At 41.7% G+C, this 16,108-nt stretch overlaps 1 protein-coding gene across 1 annotated transcript in view; it reads right to left on the minus strand.

The window, feature by feature from the left end:
- Nucleotides 1-16,108, minus strand: part of PDIA5 (protein disulfide isomerase family A member 5) — a 99,823-nt gene that overhangs the window by 44,749 nt on the left and 38,966 nt on the right. Inside the window, exons 8-11 of the mRNA XM_051623583.1 lie at nucleotides 14,487-14,554; nucleotides 9,880-9,971; nucleotides 9,704-9,775; nucleotides 4,322-4,458 (exon numbers count right to left, since the gene is read on the minus strand). Coding sequence (XP_051479543.1) covers nucleotides 4,322-4,458; nucleotides 9,704-9,775; nucleotides 9,880-9,971; nucleotides 14,487-14,554 — 369 coding nt within the window. The remainder of the gene's footprint in view (nucleotides 1-4,321; nucleotides 4,459-9,703; nucleotides 9,776-9,879; nucleotides 9,972-14,486; nucleotides 14,555-16,108) is intronic.

Genomic DNA, 16,108 nt, shown 5'->3' on the forward strand with positions numbered 1-16,108 from the left:
ACCACTCATTAGCAATAGCAGCTAGTCAGATCTGTACTTGCTGACTGTACCTGGACAGGCTACAGCTCATGGTGGTGTCAGGACATTATTGCACATGAGGCTGCAGGAACAGGTACACTTTAAAATGTCAGCAATGTCATTTGTGATAACAAAACATAATAAACATGAAAAGTAACTCCTGTTCATTAAGCACAGACACTTTTAGAACTCATTTCTGAATGGAATATAATTTCAATCCTAGACTTGCAACATCCTTCAGTAGCATTTGAATTGGCTTATCAGTGACTTGGTTAGGTTTATTTTGTGCAAGACTCTCAGACTGTGCTTTGGAGAAAAATGCTGGGAAAAATGTAGAAAGGGAAATTTGTGGGGTTTTTATCCCTTTGACAAAACCAAGTCTGAAAGACTGCAAGATGCACTAATTTGGTAAATATTTTGGATAGAATTATTTTTCAAATTGCATTTGTCTCAGCAAACAGTTTGATGAGGACAAATGAAAACACAAACAGGGCTTTTTTTGTGCTCAAGTGATTCAGGAGCATTTTAAGTCCTAGCAAGTCCCTATGCCGCTAAAGCACTTAACACTTGGCTGGCAGGATAACCTGAATCTAGCGACATTCAGAACACATCTGTCATCTTGAGCATCTAAATAAGTTATCAGCTGTAGGCTTAGGTACCAAGCAGCAGATACAGACATGGAGCCTTTATTGCTAACAGAAGACTATCATAAGCTGCATAGGTGCCTCCCTTTATGTTGTGGCACAGAAATAGCTTTGTTTGGTGTTGGTGGTATATTTTCTGTGAGACTTGGAAATAGGCTCATTAACATAACTGGGTTATCTACCTCATGCTAGGAAATATGATCAACCCAAGCAAAAATTCCAAATCCTTCGGGAGATAAGGCCATCTATTTGTTCTTCTGTATAGTGCAAGTGATCTCAGTTGATAACTGAAGTTTCTGGGTACAACAGAACACACAGAAGAAACACTTCAGATGTCTGCATGATCCCAGTCTGGAGATATCCAGGATAACACTATGCTTGCCACCAGCCATTACCAAATTTCAGCAAAATAGGAGCAAAATGCTGCATAACCTTCACAGATGGCTAAGGAGGGAGAGTGCATTCAGACTCCTGGATGTTTGGTCACTGTTTACCTGAACTAAATATTCAGATTAATTGAACATCCTCTTAAGTGCTTTAACAAAGAAGTTTCAGAAGGTTAAAAATCCTGCTTTGTGTCCCTGGTGACCAGAAAAACAAAAGCAGGATGAACTCACCCTGCTGACCCACAGTCACCCCTGTTTCTCAGGACCAGCAGTAATGACTTGAAGCAGCAGCACATCTTCTGTTCAACAGCTGTGCTAAATTATTGCAGAAAAGGTATAAGGTCTCTGATAGCAAGAAGTACAAGTTGCTTGCTGCAGACCTTCCTGATGTGTTTAAATCAAACGTAGCTGCTCTGCTTGAATCTAGTTATGCTAGACTGCACTTGACACAAAATGCTGTGAGGCCTTTAATTGGGCTAGTAAGTGCAGCTGATTGTAAATAATTATAGTGTGGTCCCTCTGGATGATCGTTAGTATCCACAGGCATGAGACCCAATCTGGCCACATTCATCACAGTGCCCAATTCTGCAGTTCACAGGTATTTACCAGGGATGCATTTGGTTCAGCTGGAGGGGGAGAGGGAGGGGGAAAAAAAGCTTCCAATTCCCCACACATCTTTTAATACTACACACTCATTAATGCATTGGCCACCTGACTATGCAATTAAAGCATAACTGAAATAATTCTCTGTCTAGTAAGAGAACACATGGACACAAGATTGATAGTACACTAGAAAAGCTCCAGTCACGTGTACACTCCATGATGATATGGGGCTTTAAGTACTTGCTAATTCCAGGCCAGGGTTGGGATCTTAGTGCTTATTCTTAGTTACACAGAAGTATATCCTGAGCTCTGGGCCTATTTTGTACATCTGTTTCAACATTTCATTTTCTTAATACATAATTTTTAGAAGAAATTTTCTCCTCCGAAGCTACCAAAGTTAAAACAAACAAGATGTCCTCCATTTTTACTGGAGTAATTTATCTGCTTATTTGCATAAGGTGACTTCATTAGCACATTTAAGAAGTGCTAGGAGAAGATCTTTTAATCATGGAGATAACTGTTTAGAAAAGTTCTTTGTCATTAATTAGTTTGCAATCCTTACACTCTCTGCTGAGAATGCCCAGAGAGGATTCTTACAAACACAGAACTTACACACATGTGCAAACTGCTTTCTGCACGTAGGCATATCAGTACCATCTGAATGTAAATAAAATGCCCCAAATATTCAAGTTGCTTTTAAAATGTATTTTTTCTGGTAAGAAATATTTTTCATTCCAGTTCTGAGCAGCTGGAACATGTTATCAGGAGACTGCAACAGCCTGACTCAGGCATCTTTAGTTAGTTTCAAAACAGTATTTAACAAAATACTACTGTACCTTAGCACAGAATGCCCCTTAGCATAAAACATACCTAGCTGGAAGTACTCCTCCTTTCCAAACAGGTCACACAATTCTGTTACCACTATAATGGTACTGTTTGTGTTTTAGAAGATATTAAAAACCCTAAAAACTAAAGAGTCTTGTTCAAATTGAGTTTTTTACAAAATCTGATTGTGGTTATGTGTATTCATCTATTTTTAATCAGACTTTCCAAAGAAATAAGGTTTGCAGGGCCAACTGCTGATTTCTACCCTCTTTTCCTCCTCCCAAGTACCTGACCAGACTCCCTTGCCTATTTACAAACTCAAAAATCAGCAAAGCTTTTAAACACGACTAAATCTCTCTACATACACAGAAATGTGGGACTAGTGAGAAGACACTTATCCCGAGCCATTGTGCACAAAGAGGGAAACAAGGGAAATTAACAGCAGTTACATTTCTGTTTGGCAGCAGTTGTTCTGCCAAACCAGCAAGCGCACAGCTCCCGAGGAGCAGCAGCCCGTGCTGTCGCTTGCACACTGGGGTGCATGGAAATCTGGGGAAGGAAGGCTTTGGTTGACAAAGGATAACTCCTGAGCAAATCAGGCTTCATCAGTTCTGCTACTTGTGTTTTCATTTTCAGACCAGGCGTTAATCTCCAGTCCCACTTTAATTAGGGCAAATAATCCAGTGAACACAGCAACAAAACAGCAGCCAGTCACCTGCTTCAGTGGGTCAAATCCCTAGGCATTTCATCAGGCAAAGGAAATTCATTATGGTATGTTTTTCAAATGAGTCTTATTAGCAGATCTTCAAAAAAAGGCATTTTGGAGCTAACTCCTGCAGGCTTAGAGAGAAGCAGAATTTCAGCCTTTGTGCCAAGACCTGCTGCTGTTCAGCTGTGAGGACACAGCCTGCCTCCAGAGCCCTAACCCTCAAATCTATGTCCATGAAAATTAACATTTTGCCCAAGTGCAACTGCAAGCACAGCAGCAAGGGAGACCAAAGCTGTGTATCACCCAGCATAGGAGATCTGAGTCTGAACCGTGCACTGCAGACACAAAGAATTGGTAGAACCAGCTACGTAGCTGGAGCAACTTATATCCTAAGTGAACAAAGTGGTTAATGCATTCTTCCACCTGCACTCTCCCACCCAACAGTGTACAGAAGGGTGATGTGGCTAGAACAGCTTTCTGAGGGCAATACCTCTGGGCAACCCACTGCATTTTATTGCTCAATCTAAAATGTCAAGTCCTGAAAAAAAATCCGCTCAGTGCATTCTCAGTCAAACAGGAAGTAGTATCACTACCAGCTCTGCTTTAGATTTCAAAAGTCCTGGGGACTTTCTGAACTTAGATCAAGTTTTAGCATACTTCAGCAGAATACGTAACAACCATCACGTTGCCAGAGAACAAACTGTGCAGAGGAGTTAAAATGCTCAAAATGACACCTTGGCAGCCATGAACAAGGACTCAGGAGCCCATGGTTCTCAAACTGAGCTGCTCAACCAACCAGCACTCTGCTTTGAAAGCAAACAATATAGAAGATGAGCTGAAAATGGCAAATCATGCTGTAAAATGGTAAGTCCTCGGACTTTTTAAGCATCATTACACTCTTCAGTTATGTTTTGACTCAGACTACAAAGCATCTCTTCCAGCAGCACATCTCCTTTCTAAACCTGAAGTCAGCAACTTCACAAACATTTCAGGCCCTGTGTATTTAACAATCATCACAAACAAGAAAAGCCTGGACTTTGAGTTCATAGCTCTGTGAAACCTCCACAGAAAACCATCATTCGTTTTGCTAGCAAGCATTTGGCTTAGGGTACAGAATAGGAAAAAAACAAGCTCACATGGTGCATGGAACATCACTAGCACAGATGAATGATCTTTTATAAACTTGTCGAAGTCCTCATCAGTCAGGTGATAAACTACATTTTCTTCATCTGCCCAGGGAGTTTCTGGAGCCTGTGGCTGAGGTGCCTGTGGGCTGAAAGACAAAGACACAGCTGAGAAGCAGCTCTCTAGTGCTAATCAATCATTTTGGGAAGCTGGACTGCAAGCAACTATGTTGTGCAGATGTTTGTGTATGTATGACACAGTCACCCTACTGAACAGCTTCCATAATTGTACCCACCCAGAACTCATAAACACTGAAACTCAGATAAAACTGAAGGAGGAATAAAAAAATCCACAAGAAACTCATGAGGACAGATCAGAAATGGAAAGGGATGGAGCAAGGAGATAACCAGACTACTTGGTTATTACATTACAGAAAACAGATGCATTTTCTGCTAGTCTTTTACCCTCCTTGGCAGGATGCCCTCTTTCTCACAGCAGTCACACTCTGCAGTTCACAGGAGCCATGGCAAATGAAAGCAAAAAGTAGTGAGCTGAAACAGCCAATCTAACCAGTCACCTTGAATACTGGCAGCATGATTAAGGCTGACACAGAAAGGAGGTGCAGTGTTGGGACCATGAACCACCTACACAGACCGTTTCCTCAGGAATATACAGTTTTCCCCCAAACAACCCTGTGACCCAGGGAAACATCCTTACGTCCTCACTTGGCAATGGGCTTGTCGGCTTATTCAGCAAAGCTACTCAACTGCATACTTAACCTAAAAGATAAGTGACATGCTCTACAGACTCTATGATTGTATATGAGTTTATCCATCTTTGACGGATCAGAGCCAAAGAGACTGTTCCAAGACATGGTAGCAAATCTGGAAACTGAAACCCAGGGTACTCTGGACCAGTTCACTGATCATCATTCAATTAAACAATTGTTCTTGGCTTTTATTACTGTACATTAAAAAGGGAATTTGTCTGATGTGAACTAAACTATGCTAATTGACACTATCTATTAAAACAGTGTTCATATAAAGGACTCCCAAACATAAGAACTTTGGAGCCAGACTTCGAAGGTGTTTTATCTTTGCCAGTTTTAGCAATGAATTCCAAACACCCCCCAAAATTCACCACATTCTTTGGCAAAATACAGGTCTGGATGTGACCCCATCTCTGGATGAAAGCAGATTTACTATTTTTTATTAAAATGTATTATTGTGTTAGCTGCCTGGAACAAGAAATGGCAAACAGATGATAACTCACTTATCCTGCCTTGCTCATTTCTAGACTGAAAGCCTAGTTTGATAAAAAAGGCAGTAGAGAGATACACAGATACAGATAGCAAATTCTGTTGATGTAAGCAATGGATCTGAATCAAAAATATTAACCAATCCATGCAAAAGTGTGAGGCACACCTCTGCTGCTGCTTATATGATAAACAAACCAAGAAACAAGCCTCAAAGCAAAGAGAGAAGCCAAGAGAGAAAAAGAGGCAGGTCCCCATCCACAAGAGTTTACTCTCTATAAGCTTAGCAGCTAATCAGTTTGCTTGTTGCCAAGCCTGTAAGACAGCAGTAATCTGCAGGTATCCTGGCAGAGCAAAGGCTCTCCAGAACACACTGTGACACTTAATGAATTTGGAAGGGGAACTGGGTTGAGTAGGCAGAGCATGATGAACATGGACACAGTAGCTTCAAAGCACTGGGAGAATGTGTTTAGCGTTGCCTGGCATGACCTATTTCAGTAAGGAATTAGTAAAGCAGGGCACAGGATGTTTATTCCAATGGCCCAATTTAAAATGCTGTGCATGCTAATAAGCCTACATAGGAATTGGTAAGAAGCACCTCAAGGCCTGGAAGAAGCAACAAGCAAAATCTAAAATGTCATTTAAAACTGAGACAAGGCACATCCAATGCCTGAAGACCAACAAAAGAACGACAGAAGTCTGGAAAAGTTATCAAGCGCTAATTCAATTAAGAATAGAGAACAAGTTCTTGATTTAACTGAGTAGCTGGTGCTAAGACAGGGCCCAAGAGAACTCCATAAAAACAGCTAGACTAACAAAGCAGCTACTGAAGGCAGCAAGGAGCTGTCTGGCTTGCCTACCATGCAGGCTGATCGAGTTGTGTATCAGATTACAAGATTTGCAGTATGTACAAGACAGCACAGCTAATAATGCTGTGGTTTGGAGTAAGGCTGTTTGATTGTTTCTCCTATTGCCTCGTGAAAGCGTGTGAAGCTCCATAAGGTAGTAGCCAGGGCCTATTCAGAAGATAAGAGAGGTTAATTATCCATAAAACCGATGGATTAGCACATTTCAGCATAAGAAAGAAGCACCTTCAGTAAGTGGTAAAAGTTGTTGGAGCCCTCCAAACTAGCAGTTTCTGTTCTGACAGGGAAGTACATGGAAAACATCCTTTCAATAATTCAAATAATTTTCACTTTCAGTAAGTTATATTGTGTCCTACCCCCAAAAAACAGCAACAACTTTCAGCACATTACTAGTAACATTTAAAATGAAAAGACAGAAAAGGAAGAGAGGGAAGAGAAAACAGCTGCTTTTTTGTAGTGTGTACCTAGTGTCCACAAAAAAACAGGTCATTCCACATGGCTCAGTGTCCACTGTATTGTCTTCTGAGACTCAATGATAGCAGCACACCCATGTACAATGTGAAACATGTTGGCTTTCCTGGCCCTGGGCAGTGCCCCTGCCCTGAGCACTGCCCCTGCCCTGAGCACTGCCCCTGCCCCGCAGACCAATGTCTTGCATCATAGTGATGACACTATTTTAATATTATACTCTTCTGAAATACAGCCTATATGCCCTGCAGCTATCTCATTACACTCTCTGGCTTTCCTAAAGCCCTTGCCTTACCATTTGACTGCTTGTATTGCAGATTCCTCAGACTAATATAACGCTATGCATATAGCAGATATACCACCTATATGGTTTTAATTGCAACATCAATGACAGGCAAAATTCAAGTATGTGTAATTTCTCAATGTGGTTTATTTAAAAGTTGTACTTACTATACAAAACTAGGGCAAGAAGGCTACTGCTCAGATCATCTTTTGGGAGACTAATAAGCATGCACTAACACTAAGTGAGGACAAACAGCTGTCTTTAGCTCTGGACTGCTGAAATATCAGCCAAAGCCCACAGTGCCTTGTTAGCAGAGATTATCATTGGGAAGAGCCTGCAGCTGTTCTGCTCTGCCTCCAGTAGCTGTGTTCACTTGCTGTCACAGCACTATACAAAGGCACTACATATTACAGGGATTATCTGGATATTATGTGGGCAGACAGGGGAAAAGAAAACCCACCCCAAACATCTAATGTTTCACAGTGTGGTAGCCAAGAGATAACCACATCCTTGCAAAATCTGAAAAGCATAATCAAGTGCAGGTAATGAAGTCATATCCTTGCTCCAAGGGTTGATCATCTCCTTGGCATTGTTGGAGTTGCCATCTTGATCACTCATATCTGAAGGCTTAACAGATTAAGTAAGGCTTAAAGACTATAGCTAAATTCCTCCTCTTTGATCTACCGGGCAATACTTGCCCCCAGGGTTTGTACCTCCTGGTGGTAACAGAAATGCTGCCCTCACTTCACTCATGGGTTCCCAGTCCTGAACCACCTACTGAGGACTACCACTGCTGAAGACCCTGCGCTGCTTGCAACCATACCCATGTCCCCAGTGTAGCCCCACTGGTACAGTAAGACACATTTACTCTGTAGCCCCACTGGTACGGTAAGACACATTTACTCTGAGCCAGTTGTGTTAAGTCATATTACCATAATAATTTGCAACTGTCTGTTCCTTCTCATCCATTTGTTTCCTTTCTTAGTTTAATTTCAAGATTATTTCTGTGGCTGCAGCGAACAAGGGAGGGTTGCAAAGATGATATCATAGAATCATAGAATGGTTTGAGTTGAAGGGACCTTAAAGATCATCTAGTTCTAACCCCCTAGCATGGGCAGGGACACCTCCCACTAAACCAGGTTGCTCAGGGCCCCATCCACCCTCGTCTTCAACACTTCGAGGGAGGGGACATCTACAATCTCCCTGGGCAATCTGCCCCAGTGTCTCACCACCCTCACACTAAATAATTTCCTCCTAATGTCTAGCCTAAAACTCCCCTCTTCCAGTTTTGATCAATTACCCCTTGTCCTCTCACTACAAGCCCTGGTAAAAGTCCCTCCCCAGCTTTCCTGTAGGCCCCCTTCAGGCACTGGAAGACACTGAACAGCCCCAACTCCCTCAGCCTGTCCTTGCAGGAGAGGTGCTCCAGCCCTTGGATTATCTTTGTGGCCCTTCTCTGGATTTTCTCCATGAGCTCCACATCCTTCTTATGTTGGGGGCTCCAGAATTGGACACAGTACTCCAGGTAGGTTCTCATAAGAGCTGAGTAAAGAGGGAGAAGCACTTCCCTTGACCTGCTGGCTACATTTCTTTTGATGCAATCCAGGACATGGCCAGCTTTCTGGGCTGCAAGCACACATTGGCAGCTCATGTTGAGCTTCTAGTCCACCATCACTCCCAAGTCCTTTTCCTCCAGACTGATTATGATACATTATTCACCCAGATTGGATATGTACTTGGGATTGCCCCAACTCAGGTGTAGGACCTTGCACTTGGTCTGCCTGAACTTCATGCAGTTTGCACAAGCTGACTTCTCAAGCCTGTCAAGGTCTCTCTGGATGGCATCCCTTCCCTCCAGCATGTCAACCTCACCATAGACTTTGGTGCCATCAGAAAACATGCTGAGGGGGCACTCAATGGCACTGTCCATGTCACTGACAAAGATGTTAAAGAGCACTGGTCCAAGTACCAGCCCTGCAAACAGCTCTCTTTAGGTAGAACAAGATGCTTTCAATATCTCTTCATGTCATGACAGGAAATACAGACTTTGTAGAAATGACTAGCAATCCAGACTGCCTTGATCTCCTTTTTGTCTCTGCAAGACATTCTAGAGGTTCTAAATAAAGGTTGAAGAACCAGTGAGAAATGTGCACTCAGTATATACACTTCTAGATAATACAACAGTCAGACCTTTTGCTAGCTATTAAGTTCAGGCATCCAAGATCACTGAAAGCTTAAGCTGGCATTTTTAACAAAGCTGAGAACTGTGTATTTGCATTCCTTCTGATCCACAGACAGCCTCCTGTTACACATGAAACCCAATTGTAACATGCAAGGCATGCATGGTAAAAACCAAACATTAGGCAACGTCTCTGTACTAGTTAAGCCAATCTCAGCAAGGTAGTTTTGCTTGCTCTTCCGAACAGAGGGAATGAGGAGAGATGGCTGTTCCTAAACCATTATATTCTGTAAATAATAAAGAGTACTTAGAAGGTGGAGTGCATGAAGTTCAATGCCTTACTTTTTCAGCCACTCTGCTATATCTGCCGCAGTAGCACCATAGTTCTCAAAGTGGAACAGGAACTTTCCTTTCCTGTTAAAGCAACAAAACAAGGTTTAGTCCTTGTCCTGGAAGATAAGAAGATGCAATTATAGTTCAGTGTGTGATTTTTAAAGTAGTAGCAAAACATAACTGACTCAAAATAGCAGATTGTAGGATATCCCCGGACATTGTATTCTTCCTTTATCCTTTCAAATTCAGCAGAGTAAACATTCATCCCTGCAAGAACCTGAAAAAAAAAAAAATAGAGCATAATTGTATTGATTCTTACAATGCAGCAGGAACATTACAACTTTTTTTTGAAGAGTAAAGTAAAAACAGCTAAGCTCTGGGCAGATTCCAATTTAATTCTGTGCTATAAAGCAAGGGGATCTCTGCAAAAGGCAGTGGAGTTTTTCTTATTTTGTGCAAGGAAGAACACAGCAATAAATGAATCTAGTCCACAAAAAGCACACACCAATCAGCTTGTCACCTCCTCCTTGCTCTGGCAGAACACTCATTCTCTCTCTGCATATTTGGATTTTACACTACAAACCTAACTAGATTTTCTTCTTCTTCTGCAAGTACATGGTTTAGTTCACATCTAAATATTAGCTAGGACAAAAGAAGTTCCACCTCACCTCTCTGGTTTCCACTCCAGCAATGACATTGGCATCTCAGCTAATGTCCAGAAGCTCCAACCCACCAAGCACTGGCATTATCCCAGTTCAAAAATACACTTACTGAATAGAAAGGAGAAATCAGCATTTCACTTATATGAAAGTAAAACCTGTCCTATTTCCATGAGGAAATACCACATGACACTTATATGTTTTAAATATGTTAAATCACCTGACTGGCAGGGTAAAGTGAGAGTTAAGAATGAACCTTGTCCTACAGGTATCAAAAGAGGGGCACAGAACTACAGTAACTTTTCAGACGAGCAAGTGAAGCAAAAAGCCTCTCCTCCCCTTTCTTTAATTCTATCCCAACTCACTCTCTACCTCCAGAGCCCTTCACCCCAAGCTCAACCTTCAGGCTTAGGGCTCATATGACTTACCCTGTGGCCTATCCAATCGCCTTCCAAAAATTTCTCATGGGAAAATTTGAAGATGGGACTTATTCTGAGTTTCTGTGGGTATGGGATTCACATGGAGCTTGCCCTGCAATCAAACCTTCAACCAGCCCATTGCTGACATACCACTTTGTGATTAACTTAGTTTATGGCATTGACACCTTAAATCATTTTAGCAGCAAGGTCTTAAGCCAAACCCCTCCTCCTTTCCCCTCCAAACCCAGGATTTTCTCCTTCCAGCTGGAACACCACATCAGAATTGAATACCAAGTTCCTGACTGCGGCGAACTGCACAGGCCAACCAAATGTGCTCAGAGCCAGCATGAAATAAATCCTAGAGCAGAAAATCCTCATTTGAAGGTCAACCTTCTGCAAGAATATGCTGGAAAGTCAGAGAAAGATACATTGTTTTCTCTCCCCTATCCTGAGAAAGGATAAAGGAAAGCTAACTGAGAAGAGCACAGAAACAGGATTCATAATTGCTGGCCAAGTCTCTTTGAATTTTCCTTGTAGTTCCACCAGATTGACTTCATTCATATGAGATTATCTAGATTCAACTCTCCCCTTCCCTTAACCTTTATGTCACCACTTGAGGGTAGGTAAATGCAATAAGATCAAGATACAGTGGTTGCTTTATAAAGCGAGAACCAGGCTCATTTAACTAATTCCCTCCTAAACAACACTCTAACAGATGCCACATTTGCTGTGAACTTTCAGAGGATTTCCTAAATTTTAAATTGGGTGTTCCCAGCCACGCCAGATACTCTGCTATAATCTCACTGTGCAAACCCAACCTGCAGTGATTGATACAAGTCAATAACTTGGATTCATTATGGTGTTCATACTTCACATGAAACACAATTAGCAGAAAGCCTATTACACTGGGATTTGCTTTTAATGACAACACTAACAGCTTTGCCTGGCCTATAATCACAGAATTATGTAATATCAGGCTGTCAGGCACCATCAAAATACACCTACTACCCAAAGCCAGGATCCTCTCTCTATACCTAAGCTACTCCTGCCAGATGTTCAGCTAATTTGCTTTAGCAAATGACTCAATGACCCCTACTTCAATTTCAGTCCATTAGCTCTTGTAATAGCCACAGCAGACATGAAGATCAGTTTATTCCTTTCACCTCTGCAGTGACATTTTACATATGTCAATGCTTAACTGCTCTCTACCAAGCTACCTACAACCTAAACCAACTCTGAACCTCTCCTAGCTGGTCATGTCTTCTGGGCTTCTGACCATTCCCCTTCTACTGTGACCTCTCCCTAGCTTCACAGTTTTCTTGAAGGAATTGCTCCAAAACTGGTACCTAACACCACTCCCTGAGGCCTTCCTAGAGCCAAGTTTACTGAACAGATTAAACAAAGGCTTCCTTAAATAAAGGAAGGTATCTGAAATAAGTGTAGGGGAACTTCATGCTTCTGAAGTCTCATGTTTTTACCAAAAAGACTAGCACCAAAGGAGGAAAGCACTTAGGCATATGTTCAAACTGGTCTTACTGAGTGAAGTACTCTGGCACATTCATGAAGTCTACAGCACCAAGGAGATGCTGATGTGCTTTGCTGACCACCAGATCCCCTCTGCACTAGCACCATAGGACATCACTGACAGTCACTTGCAAGAGCTCACTCTAGTCACAAACCAAGGAGTCTCTTGTGCCAAGGGTAACTAAGCCATCCTCTTCTGTTTCAGAGCACCTTTATTGCTTCTGCACTGGATGTAACAGAACCACAAGACCTCATCTGAATGTAGGACTGAAAACACCACCCAGACTTCCTCTCAGTAATGGTACTAGGACAAGAAACAACCAGTCCCAAGAGAACAGTGCAACCAATCACAGGTGCAGTTCACCTTTTCATTTTTATGACCTATTAAATAGGCAATACTGTACTTGATTTTCTTGCTATATAATAGTAATAATCACTTTTGAGCCTGGCACATCCTGACAGCCAACGACAGGTCAGATTAAAAGGCCAGACATTCAGCTCATCCAAACCAATCATAAACTTCCGAGCAAAGCCTGATACAGAGGTCAACATTGCTTTAAGTTATCCCATTAATAATTTATGATGGGTACAGCACAGTTAACTTTAGAAATGGCAAACTTTATACATGTCCCACTCAGGAAGCTAAGTAGGTAAAATTTAGACAGACTGATTTTTGTGAAAGGTGGCACAGGTGGCAATGGCATAACTGTACTTTCCTCTGAACTGATCCTGCACTAAAACCACTCCAGTGCAGAAAGCATCCCTGAGCTGAGCTGCATCCAGCACAGGCACTCCTGTGCCACAGCCCTGTCACTCAGCTCTGCAGGATTAGCCCAGATCTACAGAAACCATTTCCAAATGAGGAAGGAAATAATCAAACTAGAACAGATTTGGAGTTTAAATTCTCCAGTCTGATTTTAATAAAACAAGCTGCACGTGGTCAAGGATAGGATAACTGCAGAGAACACAGAGCTCTGCCTCTGGCATTACCTCTGTAGGCCACTCTTTCCATTCCTAATTGCTGCCACCCCACACCTGGCAATGTACCTGCTGTGCAGGATGGGAGCACCTTCCCTAGTCCTGTGGCACAGTCTTCACCAAGGGGAGATGGCAGAGTGCTGCTTGGCTGGGAAAAAACACTCTCGAAAATATCTTCAAGGGTTGTACAGTCTCCTAAATAAATGTGAACAACTCCCACTCATTTCAGCCCTAAGCAAACAAGGATTTAGAGAAAATACTTCTGAAGAACAACTAATTAGGAGAATGTGGGGGAGTCTGACAGTGCTTGCTACTTATGAGAAGCACTGGTCAGAGCTACCCTAGTGATGAACTGCAGTGCTTCATCTTTCCCTCCTGAGGAAATCTGGAAAATTGACAGCAAATAATCCAACAGGTGGGATCCAGCTAAAGCTGTGAAACAAAAAACCTCTTTCTTTGTCACTCATGTGTTATTGGTATCATAATTTATACATCAAGCACATCATACAAACTTGACTTCAGATGGGCCTTCGACTTGCTTAGAGAGATCAACACACCTTATTAGTACAAATAGGTAACTAAGTTACTGTGACTGCTGTTGATGGATTTTACTGTGGTTAAAACTTCAGTCTGGTATGAATGCTATCCCTGTTGACAGAGCTATAACAAAACAACAACATTTTATTAATGTTTACACTTAGTGCCTAGGAGGGCAGCAAATAGCTAATGCAGGGAAATCCCTCTCCCATGACACAGTAACTCTCCACTAAAAAAGTGCATTAATTATCACTATAAGAGCAATCATTCTTGATTCCTCAATGCAACATCAGGCCAAAACACTGATCAAACCCATTATGGCAAACATTTCTTTATCTTTTGCAACATGAGCTCAATAGGACTACAAACTCACAAATCAGAAGCTACACATACAACTACATAGTGTTTGAGCCTATTTTCCCACAGCAAGAACTACATGGGATCCAATGGGCAAGTGAGTCAGCAACTAATTCTACAAAGTTTTATAAAAAATAAAAACCACGAGAGTGAATCTTGAAGGGATCTGGAACAGAGTAATTCAATTCTGTTTTGTTTAGAATTGCTTAAAATTCCCCACTTTGGTAAGTATTTGTGGTTTTCAATACTAAAAAGAAAAAAAAAAGTGTTAGAAGGATTTTTTTTTTAATTGTATATAAATCTTATCTTTTCACTTACATATTTACCCTTCAGTTCTGTGGCTGCCTGCTGGTAAGATGGCATCATTCTCTTACAAACACCACACCCTGATAAAAAAGAAAGCGTGTAACTAATATGCCAACAATTCTACTCAAACTGTTCTACAGGACTGATGTTTCAAAGCACAAGAAACTACATTTTTAATATCCAAAATATATATACACATAAACTACATTTTCATATTTTAAAACAAAACTCCTCTATTTCACATAATAATTGTTTATTAGCTTCTAAGGATGTTACTTCTTGTTACATGAGGCTATTTTTTGCACGTTTTTCATGCTATTCATTTTCATACTAATTTCTCACCCCAGTTTTGGAAAGAGTAACTCCATCTTACATTCTGCAGGCTCTGAGCTGAGCTCAGAGGGTACCTTAAAATGAAACTCACATTTCAAAAGTCAATGGAAGATGTCATGCTTGTGAACTCGAACAAAAAGCTTTGTGTGTTTCTGGTCTTTAAAGAAGGGGGGAAGGTACTTCACATTCATCCCAGCTTAACAAATCTTTGAAAGTCATTTGAGACACATTTCCTAAACACATTAGACATCAAAAGTTAAACAGCACTCTGTTAATTGAGAAGAGGTAACTCAGAAGAAGCAACAGGCCTTATAAGATACAGTGACTTTATGTGCTGAGGAAAAGACAAACAGCAACTGAGGAAGCCTACTGATGTACAGCTAATGGATCGTGCTGAGAGCTGTTTGATGATGCTCTGGAGGGCTAAGCAGATTAACACTACATCACCTTTTAAGCACCGGGTTTCACCCCTGACAAGTAAAATACAAGTGTGGACATAGGAAGGGGCAGGACAGACAGCATGAAAGAAAGGAAGCTGTGGCCAAGCACTTCAGATTTCTGGAAACTCCTGGGTCCAACATGGGACAGTAGTAAATGTTCATATTCTGGTGAAGACATGAGAAAGGAGGAGCAGATCTTGCAGCCAGAGGTTGAGGATCACATCAGCATGCCTGGGAAGAACACCCTTTAATCAGAGGAAAGAGAGCTCTTGTTTCTGTGGTCTTTCCACCTTTGATCTCTCTGCTCAAATTGCCAGTGAGGTTCTTAAACTAGTGCTAGTCAAAATGATGATTTCTTGGTGAGCATGGATCTGAGGCCCACTGAGGTATCAGAGTTTCATCCAAACCACTGGACAGACATCAAAAGATCCAAGTTAACACCATATTCTTAATCTTGTTTCTTCTCTCTTCAGCAGCCTCAGGCCTGTATCTCCCCCAGCTATCCACGTCCCTCTTTCCCTCTCTGGACCCCCTTCTGGAGCACAGGCACATCCCAGCCTTGTCCACTCAGCTATCACCTCCATAGTCCTTCTGTGTCCAGCTCTGCGGCTGCCTCACACTCACTGCTCACAAACTCACTTCAGTACAACCCCTCCTGCACACAAAATGCTGGGTTATACTGTTCAGGACACTGTCAAGTCACATATATCCCTATACAGGCCTAAAAAGGTAGCCTTGGAAAACTAATTTTCTTCTGTTCTTTTTTCTTGTATTTTAATTCAAAAGGAGGGGCTTAATCAAACACATAGTTTTCCCACTAGTTAACACCTTTATTTTTAAAGCCCTGTTTCCAGTGATGTT

This window comes from Apus apus, chromosome 6 (assembly GCF_020740795.1).
Source record: "Apus apus isolate bApuApu2 chromosome 6, bApuApu2.pri.cur, whole genome shotgun sequence".
Lineage (NCBI taxonomy): Eukaryota > Metazoa > Chordata > Aves > Apodiformes > Apodidae > Apus > Apus apus.